General features: G+C 44.4%; 1 protein-coding gene across 1 annotated transcript in view; it reads left to right on the forward strand.

Annotated features, from left to right (window-relative positions):
* T265_02127 (hypothetical protein) overlaps positions 1–24,831 on the forward strand; it is a gene marked incomplete at both ends in the record, with an annotated part of 41,430 nt that extends 16,599 nt beyond the window's left edge. The window contains 8 exons of the mRNA XM_009166301.1: positions 4,715–5,044; positions 10,442–10,514; positions 13,001–13,151; positions 15,062–15,210; positions 15,664–15,752; positions 20,029–20,177; positions 21,476–21,809; positions 23,943–24,831. Of these exons, the coding sequence (XP_009164565.1) occupies positions 4,715–5,044; positions 10,442–10,514; positions 13,001–13,151; positions 15,062–15,210; positions 15,664–15,752; positions 20,029–20,177; positions 21,476–21,809; positions 23,943–24,224 (1,557 nt within the window). The remainder of the gene's footprint in view (positions 1–4,714; positions 5,045–10,441; positions 10,515–13,000; positions 13,152–15,061; positions 15,211–15,663; positions 15,753–20,028; positions 20,178–21,475; positions 21,810–23,942) is intronic.
* Between the last annotated feature and the right edge of the window lie 291 nt (positions 24,832–25,122).

A 25,122-nucleotide genomic window follows, 5' to 3' on the forward strand; every position in this document is an offset into this window, starting at 1 on the left:
TCAAACGGCTGACTGTTCTACTGGCGTCATAGAACTTCTCCTCTCTACAGTCTTCCTCTTTGTCAGAAGGGATACTTGATTCTTTCGTACGAAACACCGATGATAGTTTTCTCCACCCAATCTGCGTAGAACCAGACAAAACCTAAGCTATTCTCTTTGGACTTAGTTCATTGAGGTCAAAGCGAGTCGGTCCATTTTCTAAAGAAGTAAAATGTCTAAGATGTCGTCAGCTTTGTTATCACTTGGTGATCTTCCCGACCGCTGTCCTCGTTCAAAATGTGTAACACAAACCCCACTTCTCTGAATTATTTCATCGGTATATTGGAATGACCTGTGTTCCAGGCTTATCGAGTGGAATTCTATGTTAGTGACATCCATGCGCTGCAACGAATCACTTTCAACGCTGTTTTATGCGGCTAACCTCACAACCGAGCAAAACGACTCGAAACGCATATTTACATAATCAGTTTACCTCCTGGTCCGTTAGCTGAATAATCGATATGCGATTTCCAGACAAGCATATTAAGTGTGGGTTGGGAACCACACATCCTGTGCGAAGGGGTACTGATGACGAATACTGTGAGGGAGCCACCCCCCAGGTTACATCTTGTAGCCATCTCCGGAACAAGAAGAAACCGCTAGTAATTAACATTGATGATCGCAGGTAACTTTTGATCAGTCTGACACTAAAGCAGTTCTCTACAGATTGTTTTTTTAAAGAACAAGCTACAGATTTCTGAATGACTTTTGAGTGCGACTTCTTTTCACGATTGTCTGACTTTGGCATGACCATCAAACACTTAGCCGTGCGAGATAATCCCATGCTCTCGATAGAAATCAGGACACTGTGAACATACAACTCACCGGCGATTTAAGCCGCAGTGAATCATGTTTATTTCGCCTATTCTCACTAATACTGCCTCATTTACTAACACGAAAGATGGGTTATCATTCTTTCCATCACAATCATTAGTCACATGACCTCCTCTAGATTGACATATGAGTCCGCTGCGTCGTCATCAGTGACGCACTCATGCTGCGCATTCGTAACCATCCAGCCACATGCGAATCACGTCGGTTAGGTTAGTATATCGCTACTACCCTTGTTACACCGTTTGAGTCAAAACCGAGTCAACAAAACTAAAATGCAATCAGGAGATCGTCGTTTCACAACAGAAAGGTAAACAATCGGTAGACGTATTGCTAGTCAACGTTTCTCGTCTGGCAAAAGGCGTCGTCAGTTTGTTAGGGATTTCATGCCAACTTAAGACCCATCGGCAAGACCTATTTCGACCAGCACGCTAAATCACTGTTAAATGTAGGTTAAAAGTTACTGCCGATTAGATCAGACCTACCGACGACGGGGGCAGTGAGATTTAGCATCCATTTGCTGTTGCTTAGGAGCCTTGTTCTTCCGTGTAGGTTCACTGCGATTGCTGAATCCTCCTGAATGTTGTTTACTTTTTTGGTTTGTGTGAAAACCATAAATTCCTTGTTGATTCAGTGATTTACGCTCAACAACATGATCTAGAGGTGGATTCCTCGCTTTCTACCTAGATCCTTACGAAGCATTTCGGACAAAATGCTTTGGTCAGGTTTCTATACCCGCTAGATATTTTGAACGAAAAATGTGGATGACACCGTCGTCAACGAACCTCAGCGTTGCCTGACTCATATCCAATCCATCATAGACATGGGGTATACTCCGAGCGCACTATCCTTTATGGACACCATGGCAACTGAGACGAATGGCCCATTCCAGAGTATCATCTCATCAGTTGTTATCCGACTAATGGTCGTGCTCACATGAGTTGACCGAATGGCAGTCTAAACTGTTACTCATGAGCTTCTTAGAAGCAATAATGAGTAGGTTGATGCTACGGTATTTCTCACAAGATCTCACGCTTTTCTGAAGTAAATAAACAGTAACTATGGCTATCCAGCTCGTTTAATTGAACATCAATTTGGAAGGTAATTGGTGTGCGTGAACAAGCATACCAGAGAATTGATCGGTGACGGTGATGACTTAAGAACCGCGTTTTAGGGGGGAAACATTGTACTCTGAACCGGCGCGGTTTAAGGATCACTAAGGGCTAGATCCGCAGGGTTTAATGCAACACACAGACAAACTAAAGACACTCGCTGCAGAATGGGTGAGCCAAAGCAGACCAGCAAGAAATGCGGGTGAAGACTAAGCACCAGTCAACGATTTAGCTATTAAGGACATACAGTAAACATGGAAAAACAAATAGGTCTATATAGTGTTAAATTTTCGACGGGGAGTTTTGTCACAGTGACTGGTTCTCGGAGCGGTAGAAGTCGCCAGACATCCTAGTGTCAGAAAATAATAGACAGTACTGGCAAGTGTGTGGGGATCCTTTTCAGATCCGCTGACTCGACGCGTGGCGATGTGGGTTTGTTTGTGAGCAGAAGTTATCGACAGAATAGGCCTGGATGTGAAGTTCGTAGATCGTGCCGACTGAAATTCAGATCCTCTCATCTCTTAACAAAATTATCGTGGCACAAACGAAGATGGTAAGCGACATCCGATGTTATCAACTGTAGTGTCAGGTCCCAAACAACACCTGTTCCACCAGTTGGCCGTTGGACCTTATCGACCATACTAACCAGCAGGAACTTTTAACCGGCATTCAACACTGATTTAGTGTGGTGGTCGAAAGAGGTTTTTGCTCATTGGTTCTCCTCAAAACTCGACCAACCTGATGATCCATTCCCAGCCTAAGGAAGCCTTCATGTTGGTTAACCCTAAATCCACCGATTGTTTACTAAACCGTTCTAGAATCGGTTATTAGTCTCACATAGAATGCTCGTGTACGAGCTTGATTGTTCGCTAGCCGCCTTGGACAATTTTGGAAAATACTGATCAACTCTAGTGCCAGAACGCGAGCCAAGACAAACGCTCCTGTTAGTTTAATGAAATCTGAAAACTACGATCTACTTCACCTGGGTTGTTGAAACACATCACTAGAGCATGTTGTTTGTGGTCGCTCATGATGGTATGCAAATAATCCACAGAGACATGCGTAAACTCCCCTTGCTGTGTTGAATTGGTTCCTCTTGTGACAGTGATGTATGCCACACTGATGTACACTCCATTGATTACACACAGATCTAAATTAGCTGCCGTCTTATTTCATCTGAGCACAATCACGTTAGCACTGAAACTGGAACTCGTTTTGCTTGCTACCAAGTAGGTTGTGTTAGTTTAGAGGAGTGCCTTCTCATGGCAATCGCTACTTTTAAAACCCCACAGGATATTCACCGGCCTGTCTATCTCCATTGATTAGTACTCCTCCCAACTATTCTAAGGAATGGATGATACTTCCAATAGGTAGTGATAGAATTTTTTAGCCATCCAGTGCAATAAGTTTACAAAACCTGTTCCGTTGGTATTGCTGGGAGGGTTCATTCGATCGACCTAACCAAAGCTTCATCCGCACTCAACGTGCGTTGGCCCGTTAAACTTGATAAGCACAAGCATGGCTACGGTAACCATCTAAACCGACTGAGAGAACGATACCTAATTAGCTTCTCCATATTCTCACCGGGGCATTAGTGATAGCTGAAAAACAAGGTTGACCCAGAACTTGCAGTTGTAAACTTATCAATTATCTGTGGAAACTATTCCCCAGAAGATTTTGAGGACTGCTACTTTCAGGCGTGCATCGTTTTCGTGATCTCCCTGAGATGGTTACGATGTAGATAATTGGATCGTAGCTAACACGCGACTATCGAATTCGTCCTTTTCCAATTTGCTAGTACTGGGCTTATGGGCGGTAGATAGTGCCTTACTCCGTATAAATGTATTGTAATAAGTAGATAGAGAGATGATAGAGACTGTCGCGAACTATCTTTGCAGCGGTGTATACTACTGGTGGGGCATGTGAGTAGTGTCTGGTCCGGTGTCCAAGCTCCGCCGCCGATGGGAGGTGAAGGCCACTACGGAAATTATGGAACTGCTCTGAAATGTTTGTTCATCATTGTTCAATACTGTGCAGGTGGGATATTTACCGCTTAGTTCGTGTTTGGGAATAAACAACTTCACGGCGAAGGACGTTCCTCCTTTCGTTTGCAGTATTCATATATTTGTGTTTCTTTTATATACTAATACTCTTGGATGTGCAAAAGCGAATCGCTTAGAAGGTCATGTATCAATTGCGATCTGCCATTGGAGGAAAGTAGTTCGCTTGTTTTCATAGTCTACATCACATCAGGCTTCCTTCTTTAGGCGAGCTAGTTCAGCCGCGTGGTTGAGCATTTCTGTAGTTACGTGACGTTGGTGTTTTAGTTACATTTATACTACTTGTAGCACTAAAAAAGCGCAAGACATTGTGAGATTCTTTAGAGTAGCACTGTTTCTTGACCCATTTCGTCTGATGTCTTGCATACTTGAATGCAATTGATTTATCCTGAGAACGGTGTCATCCGACCGAATTGTTAATTCCACTGGTTGCATGTCTCGCCTATTTTCAAAGGGATCACATGACTAGTCACCAATGACAGATATGGTTTGCGCTAATCTCGTCATAATTTTGTTTATACTCCATCTGAACTTCAGATAAATCATTGAATGCGCAATATTCCTTTTGATTCTTGTTTGGAGTTTGAAATAATAAATGCTAATTCATGTCATGTAAATTTCCTCATTTTCGTGCGTGAAACTTTCACTGCACCTCTCTCTCACTTAACTTAGCTGGTCGTTAAGGGGACGGTGTTCGCTCGCTTTTCTCCTGATCAAAAAACGCAGTTGATCGAGGCACTGCAGTCAGTGGGGTATTTCGTGGCTATGTGTGGAGATGGCGCAAATGACTGCGGCGCCCTCAAGGCCGCTCACGCCGGCATTTCTCTCAGTGAGGCGGAAGCCAGCGTTGCCAGCCCGTTTACGTCAAAACAACAAAATATCGGTTGTGTGCCTACGCTGGTCCGCGAGGGACGCTGTGCTCTGGTCACAAGTTTCGGCACTTTCAAGTTCATGTGTGGTTACTCACTAGTCCAGTTTTTTACTACTCTCTTACTCTACACGGTGAGTTCCGATTACTTTTGTTGTATCCGACCCACTTCTACTCGGTAAAACCTTTCTTAGAATTACTTTCATCACACCTTTTTTCTAATTTTGTTCACCATTCGCTAATCTCATAACATTCTAGATGCAATGGCCCGAACTCACGCAGGATTTAGTCTCATTTTTTAACCGTTCATCGCAATCAGGTTATCAAAAACGCTAGCCATCAAATGTGGACGACGACCGTTTCATTATGATGTGGCTGACCTTGCGAACACGTGTCCTCTGTGTTATCCACCCTCTTCCATTACTCCTTTATTCGAAATCCTGTTCCACATTGTATTTAAGTTGTTCCGCATACGGCTCGGTGCTGCAAACTGCATCTACACCACGCTAGGTTCATTGACAAACTGAGGTTTACCCATCGTTTTTTCCCGCCAATCTGAAGGACTTAGCAATCCGAATTTCGCTTTCATTCTGCACCACCTTAGAGCGCCCAAATCGAATTAGTTTCCTCTAAGTGTAAGAAGGCCTCTAAAAATCACGTCCCCCGTATATCTCTTCAGTTCGAAATTCTTGTATTTCCCATCGTTTTTGTCCAGTTAGGACGTTCATATTCTTCGACAAGGTCTAACATCAACAAAGCCGCGCAACACAATCATGCGTCCGTCACCGTTTTTTTCACCGCAACTGCATTCCTCTCAGGTGACCCCGAATGGATGTTCCTCGGCAGTCGATAGACTGTGAGAAATCAATCGCGGAATGTACGAAAAGTATTGACTTGTGTAAAAACAGTAAAAAGTGCAAAATAGGCGCTACAACACGGCAGGATCAGCCCATGATACCGCCCCGTTGATAAACATTTTAGTAGCATTTTCCATTCATTTTACTCCAAAACCTCTATGCTATACTTTCACTGAGTGTACACATAACCTTTTGATTGGGACTTCTCCATCCGTATTGGGCGGTAACCATCAACTCACGTTTTGGGTCTTGTGCCTTGGTACATTGGCTGTTTTGTGTGCCCCGCCAGGTCTCAGTATTGTGGCCATTAGGTTCACTGCTTTTATGAAAAGGGACCGAAGCTAGCTGTTGTCGGTGTAAGAGGCATGGAGTACTTACTGCCTTATCCCCTTCATATCTTCCACTTGCTGTGGGCAAGTGGTTCGAATAGAGGCCCCTTCCTTGGAGAACACGCAGCAGCATTTCCGATTTGTCAGGATACTATATTTTTCACCCGAACACAGACATCCCTTTCAGGGCTGTTCATTTACCCAGAAATGGTTTGTCTTTAATGACGATGGTCTACCAGAAACCACCCTTGCGGCCGTTTGTTTTGTTCGACGGAATATCAGATTGATGGTTAGGTAAAACAACTCTAATGTTTGGTTTCCAAAATGTAGGGAAGGAAATTTTGCCTCCACCAAAACTTTTCTCATATGATCTCTGTATTGGAAACAATAAACAAAAGTTTTTTTCCCAACATTTGAGATGGCGTTCACATATCCTTTGCTGCAACTGGATGTCTTTGCACGTCCCTTATCACTGATCGTGGCTTGTCACCTTATCACAATACCGCGTTGTAGGACTTGGCCACGTTTCTTTTGGCGAATTTCACAATAATTGGACAGCGCAGTCATGAGGGTCTTAACTGTACATCCAAGCTTTCTTCGTCATCAAGTCCGGCCGCAAACTCAACGTTGATAACGGGGGGCAGGTTTGTGCATACTAAGAGCACAAGTCCTCATGTAATGAACGGTCGTAGGTTCTAGACACCCTCAACATCTACCATCCACCATATCTTTTCAGCTAGGAGTATGTGTTGACAGTTTCCTTCATAGTCGATCAATTTATCTTTAGGAGTTCGCATACGGTGCCCTAATAAGGGAAAGAAATTTGGAAGGGACATCTTTGATCGCCAGATGCTGCCAAAGTTGCTGACGATCGATAGAATCAAATGCAGCTTTCAGATCCAGAAAAACAACCAACGCGGGATGTCTGAAGAAGTGGCGCTGTTCAGGAATTTGTCTCAAGGTAATATACAGTCGATGCATCCTCGACCAGGGCGAAACCCAGCTTGATTCTCACGAATCTGTCTCTCGAGATAATTTATCAAGCTGCGCAAAATAATGCCATAGTGGTCGTTGGCTTGTTCGCTGAGCTGGGCAATTTGATTGCAAAGGTACAACCACCAACCCACCGCTACGCACTACTACGCTCCACAAAAACGCACTGATGATGTCACCTCGATTGGTGATGAAACGTTTGCAATCAAATTGCCCAGCTCAGCGAACAAGCCAACGACCACCTACGATGCCTGAGCTACCAACATTTTCCTCTATAGATAATGCTAGAGTGCACCTTAAATGCGACCGATACCAGGCTGATACCACGATAGTTTTCACATGACGTTCTTGCTCCCTTTTTGAAAACTGGGATGATGGTCGATGAGCTCCATTCGGCTGGTATTCTGTTTGCGTTCCGAATCTTCTGCAGTATGGTCGTTAGACTGTTCACCAGGACCCCGCCACCTGCTCTGAAGGGCTCGGGTTTAGATCATCCCGGGCAGACGCCTTGTCGTGCTTCAGGATTGAAATCTGAAGTTAGTTTTCGGTTGCTGATGGTGGGTTGGTGTCAATGTTCCCCTCGGGCCCATTCGGTTATTCCAGTGGTTGTGTTGAAGAAGACCAGGTGAACTGTTTGAAGTGCTCAGCCCATCGCTCAAGACGGCAATTGAGGGAGTGATTGCTGTTCCGTCTTTTTCGCATATTGTCTCACTGAAACCTGTCTTCTTTTGACCCGTTAATCGGATCACTTGAAACAGAGCGCGGCTGTTGTTTGCAGAGAAAGCCTACTCCATCTCCTTGGCCTTCGAAATCCACCGGTGTTCCCTATCATTCTTCAAGCTCCTGTTTACTTGGTGTTTGAGGGATCTGTGTGCGCCATCGTAGTTGCTAGTTGCTGAAATGGTTTTTTGGCAGCAACAAGATCTTATCTCGAAGATGTCCAGTGTTCATTGAGTCGAGTCAGATGGGTTGGATGAACAGCTCTGAAAGCTGACAGCATTGCTTCTTTAACTCGCTTCCATTCATCCCTCATATAATCTTCGTCGTCTACATGACTGTGCGTTTCTTGTAGCTTTCTAGCCAGATCAGCTCGATACTCTTTAGCTGCTGAAACTTGTCGAAGTTGATGAACATAACTGCTCTCTTTCGACACGCGCAGTGCTGTCGAAGTTCGGAGCCGCATGATAGCTTGGTCAGAATCAATTTGCGTACCCCCGGAAGGAACGACAAACTTTAACTGAGGCTCTCTATCGGTAACTGATAGCCCTATGGTCCAATTGGGTCAACGAATGTCTTGTGGTAGGTGGCCTCCAAGCAACTCGGTGTGTGCGTTTGTGTTGGAAGTTTGTACTGGCCAGGAACAGACGATGATCTGCACACAACTGAAAAAGCCGCTCTCCATTATCCGTACGCTCAGCATCGACTCCAAATCGACCACCTAACCGTGCTTTTTCCGGACACAGTCGTCCGACTTGGGCATTCATATCACCCGTCTGGATTACTGTATCCGTCCTTCTTGCCGACTGAAGCAGTCGTGAGAGATCTTGATAAAACTCGTCCTTCTCTGTCTCCGAACTTTTATCTGTTGGGGCGCATGCTGATACGACAAACAAACACCATTTGCCACATCAACTTGCATTAATCTTATTTGAGCCAGACAACCGCACAGCGCAAAGGCGACTGTTTACTGCAATCCACTCCAGTAAGGCGCTTCCAACCTTGGGGCGGAGTTCAACTCCCACACCGTAGATACTACGAGCCGTTGCGTCAGGATCACCGGATATCCGAAGAGTGAAATGTGGAACATCTGGGCTCGTCCTTAGCGGCTTGAGGAGCACCACCTGAGTGAGGTCTTTGTAGTAGTATACCAGCTCTCGTCATTCCTTAGGGTGGCATGGCAGGTAAGCACAAAAAGGAATGCAGTAGCCTTCAAATTTACTGATCGGGCTGCGGACCAAAACGCGTGTGTTTTACCGAACGTTTCGCTGCGTTTTTACGAGTCTTTTCGTTTCTGCACGAACCTCATTAAGCAAAGTAGATGAACATTCTTATCCGTGTTTTGCTGTAGTCTCATACTTTAATTCGAATTGCTGTGAGGTATACTTGTTGCTTCTGGCTAATTTGTATTTTTCTCGATGGTTCACCATGACATTCGTTCGATTTTGTTGTTTGTTGGGTTTCGATGGTGAAGATCAATTGGTCAGGTTTGGGATCCCTATTTACGAGCCTGTCTACCTATTAGTTGCGTAGTCTTGATGTTCTGTTCCTTTTATTCTTCTAACTTCACTGTCGTGAAGTTTACGAATAAATCAATATTAAATTGGTCGGAACATGCCCATCATCCTGCCGTTCAGAGCCTTCTTCATGGCTTTGAGCTGTCTAGAATGCCAATACCCGTGTTTGATGACATTAGACTCATATTTACATCACTCTCGTTTGAACAATCGTCCTGGCGTAGTTATTCTGATGAGTCCACACCAAAGGGGGAGCACTGGACTCGAGTTTCGCTCTTACGAGATCTCATCAGCAGTACATATCCAATGTTCGTGCCGAAGTTTGAACCCCGGATACCTGATATGCGAGGCAAGCGCGTTACGACTACTGCATCAGCGTAAGTTGGACTCATCCGAATTTTCACGTCTGAACAGGCGGACGTCTTCACGCTTGAGCGATGTGATTGGGGTACCTGACTTATCATCGAAACGACGACCCAGTAACTGTCAAATATCAAAAGAGTTATCCAGCGGATTTCAAGCGTCTGTGGCGCCACCTGACTGGGAAGTCCTGACAGGCGTGTCAATCGATCGTCAGAACCAGGAAGAGATGTTTGCAAGCCAAGTGCTAATTTTGGCGGGCTGATCAATTGGCAGCTTGCCAACGACGTATTAGATAACTAGATCAACACATCCAACCCGTAATTTTCTCAGTAGAAGCTTTTACAACCTTTGAACTGCTGTTTATCTACAAGCCATGTGTTTCCGCACCCTAATTGGACTGTAGCGTAATCCAGTTGAATCAGTGACCCGTCGATTCGCTTACCCTTCTGTTTATTTACATTTCTAGCCTAGTGTCTACCCTGACTGCCGCCTAAATTTGCAATGTACCAGTCAGCCACTTTGAACAATCTAAAAATAAGCCTTGTTCGCTACTTTCGTTTTTACCCCCCAGCTAATTTTCTTGGAGTTGCAACATTTCTCCAACAAAGTATCTCTACTCCTCACTGAGTATTGAATTGCAATCTCGGAACGAAAATGAAAGTATTCAGGATAATCTTAGTTTTCTAGATCTTATCGCAAACCACTCCACTACTTTTCGATTAACATATGAGTCCTCTGAATTTCCGCTTATGCAGATCGGGAGTAACATCACGGATCCTCAATTTCTCTTCATCGATCTCTTCCTCATTACCACGCTTAGTGTGACATGTAAGTGGCATCGTATCTTATCCTTGTACTGCGCTAATCTCAGCTGTATATTTGATCCAAGCTCATAACATTCTTCCACTGCTATTCATCTACCAAGACGACCTTTTTTGATGGTTCAGTGTAAGGCTAACAATTTAATGTGATCCTTCTGGGACGTGGGTGATGATACTACAGCGTATTCAAGCTCTTCCTTTTGTATGCCTTCAGACTTTATTCTTCCCATCTACCTTTAGGAATATGCTAATTCAGATTCTAGTGGAGTGGTGCCGTCGATAGAATGGTGGCTGAAGGACTCCTGCTTCAGTAATAGTCCCAGATACCGTTGGGTTATCCGGTTGACTCTTTATATGGTGTTAAGATCGTATAAATCTTCAAGGTCGCTTGCTGGTTGATAACGTCTATTCTATTCCCTTTAACATGTTCCCTCACACACATGAGTGCCATGTGAGGCGTTTATCCCTAGTGATAAGACTATTCTCACTTATTTGCCCTTAATCTGACTTGCATACGGAAGTAAATACTTAATCAGTAATGCACGCCATCCTAGCATTCATCCGTGTCGTTCGATGCATGAGTTGGTTCAAATCTCAACACCTGTTTAGACGCGTGAATGTGCTTGTTATTCACTGTTTTCACTTCCAGTGCTTTTCTCAATTTTTCAGTTTAGCTATATGACCTGTTGGTCGTGAAACTGCATGTATTTGTGCCTTTGTGTCGCTCAACTGGGGGTCTGTCAATTGGTGGTTGTTTAGGAATCGATGTCCACCATATAGATAATGGGGAACGGTTGCCCCACTTATGTGGCTTGTACTCTCTGTCCATAGCCAATACTAGCGTTCAGCACAGGCGTTTACATTGTCATTTGAAGGCAGTCAACCGCAAACCAGTGATGGACGCGGTTGAATCACGTGGCCATCACTCACTAAAGAAAAGCGTTAGTTAGAGATTTTTCTCTCTTCTGGAGTGCATAGCTTGTTTCTGGCCGTATCACAGTGCGATAACACGTGTTCGTTCACCATTTCTCCAGAAGACGCAGACCGATGCAAACTCGTTCAATACTTCATTTTCATTGTTCAACATTATTGGACTGAGCTGACTCAGAAACTAGAATAGTTGCGCGAAAAAATCATGCTAGTGGAGTTCACCCGGTGAACAAAAGCAGATGACCGATAGACCTCATTGATTGTAATCAGTTACGTTTGCCCGAGTCTTTAGGCAGTATCCGTTGAACACTGTATCTTCACCGTCTGTATTCCTCATTGATACTAGAAAATATCTATAATTAGGGACCCACGTAGATCTCGCAAACTCCGTATGGTCAGCAGCTCAGAGAACGACCGGAAGTTCTCGTGGATGTCACAAAGTAAGGGGATTAAAATCGCATTCGCAACAGGGAACCGATTCTGTCAACTGTAGGGGCGTCAGTGAAATGACCGTGGAAAAAGGTGGATTCGCTGTTCCCCCATAGAAACATCTTAAGTGGCAGCCTGAACATTTCGAATAACATTCAAGCCCGCCTCCACCAACACATTAATCCCAGTGGAATATTTATACCAACAGTTCATAGGTAACAGAGAATCAGCATTTAATTGCATACCTTAAACATACCAAGGCGCCCCGTTCGGACAGCTTGTATTCAGCACATCTCAAAACCTCGGTAGTGAATCCTAGAGCATACCATATGAAACTACTAACTAGAGAGCATCAATAATAACTGCACTACCCAAAACTTTATGAGCGTAACCTGCGAAAACCAACGTAGCATCAGCCTGGTAGCCGTGTAACTTTGGTTGATTTAGTGAATGTATCCATATCACGCCGGACTTACTTGTTATGTCCTCCGTGAAACAGTGATTACTTGTATACTCCGCATTGTTTTCTTAGGCTCCTTGAGCGAATGCGCCCCAAGTTTCCTGAAGAACTTCTGAACCGGTCGATTTAATGCATTTTACATGTTTTTGGAGCACAGTCAGTGACACGCTTTGTCCGTTGTATGTTCTCTGCATGGTTCATGTTTCTACTGTTTATCATATTTTCTGTATTGTTGTCTCGATGTTCGTCAGAAGTCTCGAGAGGAGACTGGAGATGTGATGACTCAGAGCCTGTAGTGTGAAACGGAAGCGGTGCTACCTGCTCGGGCGATCCTGCTGCTCCATTTCATCACGGCATATCTTACGAATAACATTGGAACACAACGCAGTACAGTCGTCTGTCCGTCTCTCCCAAATTTTCGCAGAGTTCGTTTGTCCAGTGGTTGTGTGCATCGCAGCTTGCTAGTTTTCTAAAGTGATCTGCAGTATCCGTAGGAATAAGTTGATCGCTGGTTCATTAACTCACTAAATCGCACATTACATTCCCCAATCTCACACCCTTATTCGCATCCTTTTGTCGCTGTTGGTCTTTCTCAATAGTTTGGCCTGTCCGCTATTGTATGCGTCACCTGAGGACGCTGCACTAACCATCAGATTGTTCCTCTTATTTTCTAGTTGGCTACACACGTGCCTATGCACACCTGTCTGTGGAACCTCCAAATATGCACCTTGTCTCCGCCGTCACTCTGATGTCCCTGGGTTTCCAACTGTTTGTGAACTATCTATTCCAACTAGGGGCATATTTTTGGATTCGCGCACAACCATGGTAAGTTTTTCACATTAAGCCAACCGAACCTGCCTCACTGCTAAATTCTCCTTGATATACTTCCTAGTCTCTCTCGTTTTCCCAAGACATTCATCCCCATCTCCAGGTGCATTGGTCAATCTTTTGGGGGACCGCCCTCGTGAGTGATTACTCTCAGTTATCCCTTTTAGGTTTCTGACATAATGGACCATTCTTAGCCCGGACCAGGTGGGGGGAGGGCATTTTCGGATAAAGTTTCTCTCAGATCTGCTTGCTTAACTTGCAATCTTGCATCTCTGTTCTCCTCAGGACTGTCGATTGCAAGTGTACCAGACGGTTGTTTGGTGTGGGAAACCAATAAGTTGTTTCGTGTGCTTGTGGGAGCGGCCATTTTTGCGTGTATTGTTTATGGATGAACTTAGAAACCCAAGATACCTTAGTTCGGTCCCTGTTTTCACTGCCGGTGTATTATACAAGGGATTTCAGTTCAGTTAGGAACACTCTTGTGCCCAGCGTGTTCCACAACAGGAGGCTGCCTCTAACCGTGTTCTCTCCCTGGATTTGTGCCAGGTTTACTTTGGTTGCCATTGTTTTCAGTCCACCGATTGCTTTCATTTCTTGGCCTGTCTTGTTGCTTTGTGTCCCGTACACGATTTAATGAGCCGATGTACTTTAATACACACCGTGTTCTTCCCATTGGTTCGTCCATGACGGAACGGTGGTGGTGGTTCTTGTCCATTTTCTAGGACGTCATCTCTGCATTGTTCGCCCTGCTCACAGGTTACCATGAAGAATTTGTTCATTCTCAACGCAACTGGCAAATGGAGAGCGTGAATTAAAGTCACATACCAGAGTAGTCCATACTTTTATCAGTCATTAAACAGCGTAGTACCAGAAGGAGACTGATCAGAATTCGCGGACAGCGTAGAACTGGTTCCACCCTTCTTAAACCTCACGATATAAACGTATTTCCCAAATTCTAGCTGATTCTCTCTCTCCCTTTAAAACACCTGGGCGTGCTCCAGCTGCACCAACACTCGTATCGTTTGATATCGCCTCAATCGCTTTAATGCATTATGTTGGTGGAATCCTCTGATCAGAGCTATCTGGATATGATTCCATCTCCCTACCTGTAACTGCAACTTATCCGTGCTACTAAAGGGAGCGCTCTCGTTCTCTTGGAGTCTCAGAAATATTCGCATCAGTAGAGGGCGTCAGAACACACGCTAGAAAATACACCACAGTTTTGAAGCAATTGGTTTGATTGCCCCAGTCCTAGCAATATGGCACAAATTTTCATATACACCGGTCTGTCCTTTCAGGTTTCCCCCACACATATGACAATTTTTGCGGCCAAGGACGGGTGACTTCTGCCCAGGCTGATGGAAAGGCGGTCAGACGACGCCACAGCCGATCAACTTAGCTTATAAGCGATGTTGGTCGTTCGACCTGCGTTAAGGCTAAAAGAATTTCTTTGACATAAGCGCCGACTTGTATCGTTTCTTCGAATCTACGAGACAAGCACACAAGACTACTGGTAGATGCTTTTTAATTCTGCTCCGCGCTTCTCTTTGGGCATCTGATAGTTGCAGTGTTGTTGGGGTTATGTTGAGTGCGGAAGCCGTGGACTTTTGATTAAGTTCCCTTGAATCGGCTATGTTTTGCATTCACACTTAACAAGTTCGTCTACTACCCTTAAAAATGCCCTTTTTGAAGTCTCCTGAATCGTTGTGGGAAATTTAATGACAATCAGTTCATTTTACCTCGCCCGACGTGAGCTACATGACAGTCTGTAAGACGGGTAGAATACCAAACAGGAAACGAGATGATTCCTAAACCACATTAATTGTGTTTTGGTTTGACCTTTCTTATTGCTAAATCTCTGTGATGATGGTCCAGTAACCGCTTTTTTTTATCCCAACCATACGTAGGTACATCAATCTCTACGAAGTAAGCGACGACTTCGAACTAATGAACTACGAAAGCACCGTTTTGTTCATTATCTCGGCCTACCAATATTCCATTCTGGCAATTGTGTTCTCTAAAGGCGCTCCCTACAGACGCAGTATAGTCTCGAACAGTAAGTATCCTAACTGTCATTGTCCATCCCTTATTGTCTCCCTCAAAATTACGCTGGAATAAAATTATACCTAAATGGTTGTATTTTTGTAGACCTCATATGCCCTTATCCCATCAAGCCCCCATTTTAGTTGGCTAAACCCAAATCGCATAATAATAATAATAGTAATAATAATAATAATAAGCCTATATGGGCAATTCGCCTTTGACTGGAATCCAAATTCTCGGTTTCTAGTTTGTGGCCATTAGAATCCTGGTTAAAGAAAATAAGTTAACGAAGGAGCGGATTCTAACCTGTGTTTGTGCGTAGCGGAAAACCAGTTGCACCGGCAGTGATGAAAATTTGACCAACCCCGAAAAAGTTCACTCTGGATTATACCTGTATCTATCAACTCCGTACGCCTTTGGATTCAGTATTGTTATTTTGACCTTTCATTGCTTTTTTCCTGAACAGCACTATTTATCGTGAACCTCGTCGTTTGTCTGGCAGTCACCATTTATCTGACAACCTATCCGTTCGACCAGCTGTTGGAATTTTTCCAGGTATGTTTATATTGAAAATGAGTTTTGTGCGTTGCTGTCACCACATGAGTAAAAGTACATTTTGACATCATTAGAATGTTTATAATATAGTCAATAAGAGTAACACATAATAGGCCAACCATTGTTTTCAGACTGCCATCATCTGGCAAGTTTGTGTACTATAGAAGGGGAGACATCAAATTACAAACGAATACAAAGTAAGGAGAAAGTTGTTCGATCCCATTCAGGTGCCTGTGTACCTGGGTGCTTGCCCACTGTTGTAATGTTCTTAGTGGGGTTTCTTCCGAGAGTCCATTAGCTCCGTTCTGAACATGTAGCCACTTTATGGCAGGAGAGGTTTTGCTGGCCTTGCCCGTTTGCAGAGACTTGGTGCACGCAGCCTAACACAACTTGATTCATCTCTTTCCCGTCAGATATGCGTACGTGTTTAGACTCCATATAAGACTTTAAAAGCAGTGCTCTTAGCTACCCCAATGACCGGTGTCGATTAGAGTAGCGACGTTGGCGCTTATAAATGATCCAGTGCTGTTATCTGGCCTACGTTTCGGACACTACTCACGGAGGTGAGTGATAAACGGACGAGTCATGCGACCGACGGAACAGTAGACAACCATGAATAAGGACGACACTGCTAGCTTGTCCTTGGGCGACTTTAGGGAAATTCATTCACATAGGCAGTGTGAAAGGCAATCTCGGTAAGACTGTTGGTGTCTCAGCTACGGTTTAACGCCTAAACGGCAGGTTGAGAAACGAGCTTTACATCACAAAGGCTATTTTTGTGGTCCTTTCTCAAGGTTTTTCTCGACAGATCTACCGGAAAAAAAAACATTACCTCGAAGTAGGCTGCTTAAGAAATCTAATCCCTTCTGCAGTTTCAATGGAATATATCTTTCTAGCTCTTGACGCTGGGCATCTAACTAAGCTTCGTTATTTTACGAGTGGAACGAAAGTGGTGAAATTGGTCGAGCGTCCTTCCCGGGTCTTCTGTCTCTGTCATATGCGCAACACTGTCCCATCTGGTAGGTGACGTAGAAGCACATCGAGAGAGAGAGAAGTCGATCATTTTCCTGCTCCACACCAATGAACTTTATACAACGATGAGCGCTATTCGATCTTCCGCAGTTTTTGTCGGGTATACAGAAAACCTAATCTGCAAAGCAGTACTGATTTTCTAAATCACGGACGGATATAGAAATATCAAACAGTAAGGGACCAAGTTGTAGTGCCATAGCCACACCATCTATTTGTCTATAAAGATGGTACTTGAAGGGAAATTCAGCATTCAGTATACACTAGCGCAACGTTTCACGCGACTCGCTTACAAGTACACTATTTTCGAGTTTCGCCCCCCCCCCATCCCCTAATAAAACTGCGAACATCGTCAATGTTTTCTTGACTTTATCAACATATTCAAAGGAGTCCCTTAGACAATGTTTAACCAGACGTTATTTGACTAGGGAAATGGGTACGTCATATTTATGTACTTTGGGAAGTTAACAGAGGACATGCCTACGTGGTAGTTTGATGTTCAGTGTATTCATCTTTCTCATCGGTCACGATATCAAACTCTTCACAATCCGCGACCAGTGTGCACAGTCTATCGACATTATCGTGTCTGTTTAGGATAACAATTCCTGAACCCTTCTCGGGCGAGATCGAACACTCTTTGAGACCTGGTGAAAATTCTTGTTATTGTGAACTATTCCATAACCTGACTTGGGCATAACTTCGCCTGCCAGAAACTACGGTTGTGGATTACTGTCTGTTGGGCATCCTACGTTGTCAATCAAAGTGGGTAACCAGTGCAGGAATCTTCAAAACAGGTCCAGAGAACGAAATTACCGACGCCGCGAATTCTCCCGTAATAGCCGAAAGAGGTCAATCAAACCATTTGGAATAGCGGTGAAACCGGAACTCATCAATCTGGGTCGAAGTCTGTGTTGAAGAAGGTAGCCAACGAGTTGCTGGTTTCACAGTCTTTCTGGTGCGAATACCGTTCGTGAGTCGTCTTTTGACTGCTGCAGAACGGCTCGTCGCAAATAATGTTGGTTTAGTCCAAGATGTGGTCGCCCGCCTCATTCTGTCATTAATTAGTAGCAAATTGCCTATTCTCAACCACGTGCATTCGGATTTTGAATATGCGTAAGACAAGCACCAGACTGTTCTTGCCAGCACTTGTTGTGTCACTAGTAGTGTGGCATCCATCAGTGACCGCTTTCCGCGTTAAATGCTTGGTTTCGGTAGTGACTGGGACTGGTGCCAACACACATCCTACAGCTCATCTAAATTCTTTAATTTTGAACCTATTTTTTACGAGGACTTGTGCGTATGTCCTCAGAGCACCACACCTATCGATGAACCTAGTACACTGAGCTGTAGTCAGTGATGCCGTGCTCACTTCCTTGTCACTATGACACACTTTCGATCGATCCGCTTACTACTCATTCATTGTCATCCTCTGGTTATCTTATGCAGTCATACGTCGCCATCACTTGGGGCCTATTATTCGCTTTAGATACCCTATCCGTAACCTTCACGCCTATCCAAAGAAACTTGTTCCTAATCGTTGATTGTTCAACCCTGAAAGATCGAACTACCACAGAAATCGACTGGCTTGTGATCTGTTCAACGCAGATTTCTTACCACAACGCCGGAATTCTTTTCTCTTACAAATTCACCGGTTGGACACACGTGCAGTTTGATAGCCATGTGGTTCCAATGATCACCAGTTATGTTTTTAGCTTGTCTAGTAAATCGTACGGAACTGGTGGGGCCGTGCTACTTCACCGATTCTCTGCACAGAGATTCGGACGGTGTTTTTATTCGGTTTCGGTCTGCTTTGGCTCTCGCATTATGGTACGCGGGCTTGCTGGCAATAGCACGATATCGTTCTATACAGGTTCAGCAGAAATCCCCCAAGAAATGCTCTAGGTGCTCAAGTCCGGGATACGAACTCCGCACGTATTACCACTTACTGGTCTTGATACCACATGACACTTGGTTCTGTAGATCAAGTCGAGATAAGGTAAGGTATTCAGGCGGTGGACTTCCGGCAGCTCGGTGTAGTGAGTTCTGAATGAAACATATTGCATGCGTACGACTGCTGCATGAAAGATAGGTCATCTAGAGCATACTTATAGTGAAGTCCTTCCGGAAGGTGCTTGCTATCAGGCACCCGGCCTACTAACAACCGAGCAGAATACAGGGTGTCGCAAAACCCGTCCAATGCAACAAAGTGCTTACAAACGTTGGAATTAACCACTTTCTCCCTGGTAAGTCCACAACATTTAGATACAGGTTTAAAGGATTGAACAGAGTTCGAGCAGTATAGCCAAGTGTTCAATCTCTAATTCACCAGCAGTGGCCATTCACAATCAGATGAAGGACGAATCATAGGATGATTCCAGGACGTCGGTTTTGGTCGCCAACACTCACAGCAACATCAGTAGTTAGAAGCTGGTGGTAGTACATTTGGGTAAACAGGCATCAGCCAGAATGGTGCACCAAAAATTAACGAAGTGTCTTCATGTACGCCGAAACGCTCAGGGTGTTTATTGCGCCTCAGTTAAATAACTCGCAGCATCCGGACCGATTTGCACCGCGGACTGTTAATGAAGGCAATCATATCACCATTGCCATTGAGTCTAATTGGTCTGTCATTCATGAAAGTATCATTACCATCCAATCGAACAGCTCCATTATCTAATCTCTATTCGAGCTGGCTTGCGCGGTACGCAGAGCGACCTGGACTGGTCGGAGATTTGGTTCACTAATCAGCGAAAATCACTTAATACAATGGGCATTATTCTAAGTATAGCTATCAGAGCTATTTACCAAACCACACGAGGCGTTCTTCGTTTTACGTGGCATTTTCAGGTCCGTCGTTTAAATTTGTTCCTTACCAGGTTACCGAAACCGAAAAACGTTCTTGTTGTGTGGTAGCAAGCAGGCTTCAGGTTGTAGTATGTCACCTTAAGCATGGCTCTAATGTGTACATTGAACTCCGTTCAACAATTTATGTGAAATTTTACCTAGGAACGCTTACAGCACGGTCAGTTTTAAATGAACCGCGGTTGTCCGGTATTATTGTGAGCTGGGTTCAGCCTCCACACGTTCTGTTGCCATTCGCACTGATGATGCATCATCAAGGAACGAAACGTCTACTACTGAACAGTTAGTTTGCCAACGCGAGCCGCAAGCTCTTCGACAGACTGAAAGAGATCATGTATTCTTCCGTCTTCTTAACTCTTGCAATCTTTATTTTGTATCGCTTCAGATGATTCGTATACCTTCCGTCATATTCCTGTTGATTGTTCACTCTGCGGCGCTGGCTAACTTCATGGCTTGCTATTTGCTGGAAACATTCGTCGATGGGGTATCATTCCGACGCCGCCTGTTACACATTCGTCGGGCCCTGTTTCCGAGGTTTGTCCATTCAGCTCTTTGGTTTTCTAGATCTAACCAATATTCTGATTTGCTGGAAGACTCTCATTGTTGTTGAAAAAAGGAAGCCAGAGGAGCACGTGTACCCCATTGTCCCTTTCCTGACCGTTATAGATACACACGTAATAAAGGTGAACTAATAGGAATAAAGTAGAAAAGAGATGCGGGGCAAACGTTACGGAACGCGGCAGACTGTATGCATTATGCGAATTATTGCATGCTACGTATCATCACACAGCAGGAGAACAACAACTGAATAAGCCAGTGTAGTTAGACGCATTTGGAACATTTCCTTTAGGCACAATTTTCGGGTATGAGGATGCGGAGACCGATAACGTCACTATTTGTGGGGTTGCTTATTCTGACCACTAGGGGCCGGTCTGTTGATACACGATCCGAGTTGCAGTTTTCAAATTGTGGATATGCCCCTTGTCGATTACTTACTTACGTAGGATCCTGGAGTTGGGCCTCTCCTTCAGGATTGACCATTCCGAGCAGTGTTGTCTGCTTCGCTTGAATAAACACTGGATCGTCCGACCTGTGTGAGTGGTATCATATGCCCACCTAGATTGGTTATCAGTTATAGACAATCCTTGTCGACAGACGTAGCAGAAGTGAATTTGAGACGATGTATCGAAGTTTGGTAGCACCGAACGTGAATTATACAACTGATGAACCGATGGCTCCATTCAATGCATAAAAACCTTTGTGTCTACTTCCAAGGGCCGCATTGTCCCCCCCATAAATTATGCTCGAAGCAAGTTTGTTGGATCCATCTGACCTAAACAGACTGATATTGTATCCATATCCCGCAATGGCCTTTTCTGTTCTGCTGTTGCACAAACACCGAACAAGTCATAAATTTACTCGCATTGACCTCTCACATTTACTCAGAGTTGGATCCTTTTACTCCTTTCAACATTGCCAAGTGTTTTCATTACGTTTATCTGCATATTCAGAATGCTCAGCTCTCCTGTAGGTGGTTTGTATTCAGCTCATCTTGAGCAACGACCACTTATAGGTACATTTTAGGTGCAGCCCAAAGATAGCGTACTCGCTGATGCACTCTTAAGTGCTCTAAGTTGAGGAAGAAGGCGAAATTCCAAGGACAGATTTCCATCGTAACCGTTTTGATCAGTAGCTCATTTCGGGCATCGATCCATTTCTCCAGCATTTCAAGGTCTACTTCCTCATTCCAGACTTTTGAGTTTGGTTGGTCATTTCAATCGTTCAAGCATTTAGCACGCAGCTTTCTTATCTCGTTTGTTTCCCGACTCCAGGCGCGTGGAAAGGAAGGATTATGAACGAATTCGAGAGGAAATTGATCGTATGGCTGGATCTTGGCCTCCAATAATACGTTCTGCTAGTGTCCAGGCCCTACCACGTGAATTGTTCAATGAGGGCGATGCTGTTTCATCAGCTCACTTGGAGCGCCGCAAACTAACGACTTCTGGTTTTTCCTCGGACAGTGAAGATGAAGCGGTTTCACCAGGGCCGACCCTCTTGTCTGCACCCGGTCCTCAAGTCCACCGGGTGGAAGTCAGTAAAACAGTGAACAATGCGAATATCACCATGATTGACTCCAGACCACGGAGACAACCCATCACTGCTGCTGTAAGCTTGCATATGCTCTATTACTGCATGACATTTATGTATTTTCCACTTTGATTCTTCTCTTCTAGAAAGGCGATACCACAAACCACTCGCGTGCGATTCCGAATCAACTCACTACAGCTTTCAAGTCATGTGTCTGATTTCCTATCCTCCGTTGTTTGCTCGCAAATGTCCTTAGGTCGTATTCCCGGTCTCATGCGGAAATCAACTAATTTTCCACATTATCCAGATTAAATTATACGACAGCATTAGGTTCATTCCGAACCAGTCCCACTGTTGTTACGGAGAGGTTAGATCGTCTATGTCTCTGTCGTGGTATAAGTGGCCGGCCGGGTGTATTTTGCCTGTCAGTGGTGCAATATCCGATCATGTTCCTTCAAGATATGTGGTTTTCTTGATGACTAGTGTACTCGTATATGACGTTCTTGGTGGTTTAGTATGAACTGCTCCGCTCCCTGAGAATATCTATGACCATAAACCAATGGTTACCCAAGGGGCGAGATGACTCACTGGTTAGAGCTGATAGGAAAGTCCGCCGTTCAAACCCGACCTCTGTATCTCGAGTTCTCCTGTCTAGGTTTGTGCAACCTAGCAGTATTCCAGCCCTCGTCCTTCCTTCCTTCGGGTGGCATGGCAGCCAGGCACCGGAATTGTGTTACAGCTAAACGTTACCTTATCTTTTCTCATATTGGTTACCCACGCCACACAACATTCCGTAGTGTTCGCAACCCATCCCTAATGATGAATGACTGAAAACATTTACGCAAGCATTCATCATGGTAGTACTCATTTTGTTCCACCTTTGTGGCACATGACTCTTCGCCTACAACGCACATGTATCTACCATTGATTAGAATTGTCTCCAATTCTCCTACCATTGCGCATTTTCCGTCACCGACCTTTTAGGAAGGACACCTTTCACTGAATTTTCGTTTACGTGTATCCAAACAATATTTCTAAGTTATCATGATCAACTCCTCGTTCTTCGTCATGATGGAGATCCCATTTCCGTATACAGACAGACTGAATTCTCCAAACACCTTGGAGAACAGCCTCCAGTCCAGCTCCTTGCGCGACTTTGAAACGTGTCATCCTGTTTCTGACATTTACATTATTAGGCATTACATTAAGCATTTTCTGCTTACCTCATATCCGCTCTGAATTCCAGAATATGTTCCGCGTACTTTGATGAATGTCACCGTCAACTAACGTAAACAAAGCTCAGTGTGTCAATGTCTGACTCATCTTGTGCATTCCTCATTGAGTGAAGTCTCCACCGGTATGCGTAGGTAACCAAGCCATTAAATCTCACACTCAAGAGTACTGCTAGTGAGTGCGTTCTCTTCACTCATCTACCTCAATCGTTTACTGACTCCATTTCTAGTCGCGACAAGCTTGACTCTGGTAACAGTGTTGCTCGAAATCCGCTTCGTGCATTCCACAGTGTGAAATTAGCGAATTCCTATATTGAGAAATTCCCAACGTGCATATATGTCACACGAAAAAACTGCTAACACGAGAAATGTGTCATCATTGTTTCTGTGAACTGGATTTGATGTCGCACGGCCAAACAGTACTGTACAGTCGGTTCATTTCGCTCATCCTCGGGGTTAGCTTGAACTGGTCAAGCTTGATTGAGAAGCTACAGGTGGTTATTTATCGACCCCTACGCACACTTTGAAGACAGTCCCTTCACAACGATGCTGGGGTATTACTTATTCGTATTATCCATTTCTGTTAGTGGGGGTTCACCGTCTGTTTTCTTGTTCGAATATTTCCATCTCTGTAACACAACACACATATTCGCCCTTAGTCGAACTGCTGATCGCTTTCAGCTTGCCAAGCACCTCGAGGGCGTAAGTATGAAGCACGTGCTTGTTTCTTGTCATTTAACCCTGTTTTTGTCTGGTTCTTTATGAGCTCCCTGACCCAAGGTTACCCTGCCAGTTTTGGAATGCGTTACTTCCCCATTCCCAGATTCGAAATCAACCTGTGAGAAGTTACAGATGCGTATGTTTCACGGTGCCCGTTGCATATGAACTCTGTGCAGTTAAATTCATCGTTCTTGCAAATTTCTATTTTTAAACTTTTCTCACCGTATGACAGTTCTTCCCTTTTTTGTGCACTCGACAGCGATCGCGACGTCGCCACTCAGCGGGTGAATTGCGCTTAGACTCTCAACCCTCCAGAACGTCCGATTCTACAGTGGTGCACTTTGACAGCCCAGACGATGATGATGTTTTTGAATACCCACCAAAGGAATCCCGTCACGGTACCCAACAACCTTGGTTACGCAATGTCCGCAGACGTTCCAAAAGTTCAGGACCAACGTCAGAAGGCTTTTCCGTCACATTTGTTTCTCCCACTTCTGATTCTATATTCGTGGAGCCAGGAGGGTCGTACAACCGTGTGTAAACCTCTGCAACTATGGTGCTGCGGATTCTTCTGCTACCGCACGGAGCTGGCAATTTCACGTTTGTTTGTTTGACCAACTTCAATACCACAGATCTCAGAAACCTAATCATATTTCTGGTTACTGTTTAAAACCGTAGGTTACACGAGGAGACTTTCTCACATTGTTTTTCCTCATGAAAGTTGGACGCAACTGAAGAAGCGGTTATTTCCTACCTAAATGAATTCACCCTCTCGCAGTTCCTTCTGTAGGAATTCTTATTGGTCCTTTCTCATCCTATCGTACTTTCTATGAATTTCAATGTAACTTTAAGGCTAGTGATCATTTGAACGCCAAGCTTTCTGCAGAAACTTCTCCACAGAATCTGTTAATTAGACAATGGGCCCCTTCACCTCTTCCACTGTTCGTTTCCAATCGGTCCATGTAGGTTCGGTGTTCCACGGAACATTCTGTTGCACCCTCACCTCCCTGACAATTTGTACTTCTGTGCAAGCCATGCTAAGAATCGATTGCGTTATCTGTTCAGACTTATGATCAAACTGCAACTTACATTTACGACTCATGTTCTGTCCCATTAACCCGGCTAACAGTGCCGTCTGAATGCAGTGAGGCCTTCAGTAACAAACACCCTATTATTGGATCGAGATTTTCAGTTGCAGGGCATTCCTTTCACGTTATTTTTGCGAAGATGTGAGCGAATACCTCAGATAGCCTACCTTATACTCTAAATTGCGAGTGCCAACGGCTTAGGAGATTTGTGAAACAAGAAGACTCTTCGAACTACTGTTTTGTCGCTGTGCTGTTGTCAGTGGTGTACTCAGGTTTCATCATCATCATCAAAGACAGCGACATCACAGTGGTGTAGTTTCATCATCATCATCAAAGACAGCGACATCAGTG

This window comes from Opisthorchis viverrini (assembly GCF_000715545.1).
Source record: "Opisthorchis viverrini unplaced genomic scaffold opera_v5_25, whole genome shotgun sequence".
Lineage (NCBI taxonomy): Eukaryota > Metazoa > Platyhelminthes > Trematoda > Opisthorchiida > Opisthorchiidae > Opisthorchis > Opisthorchis viverrini.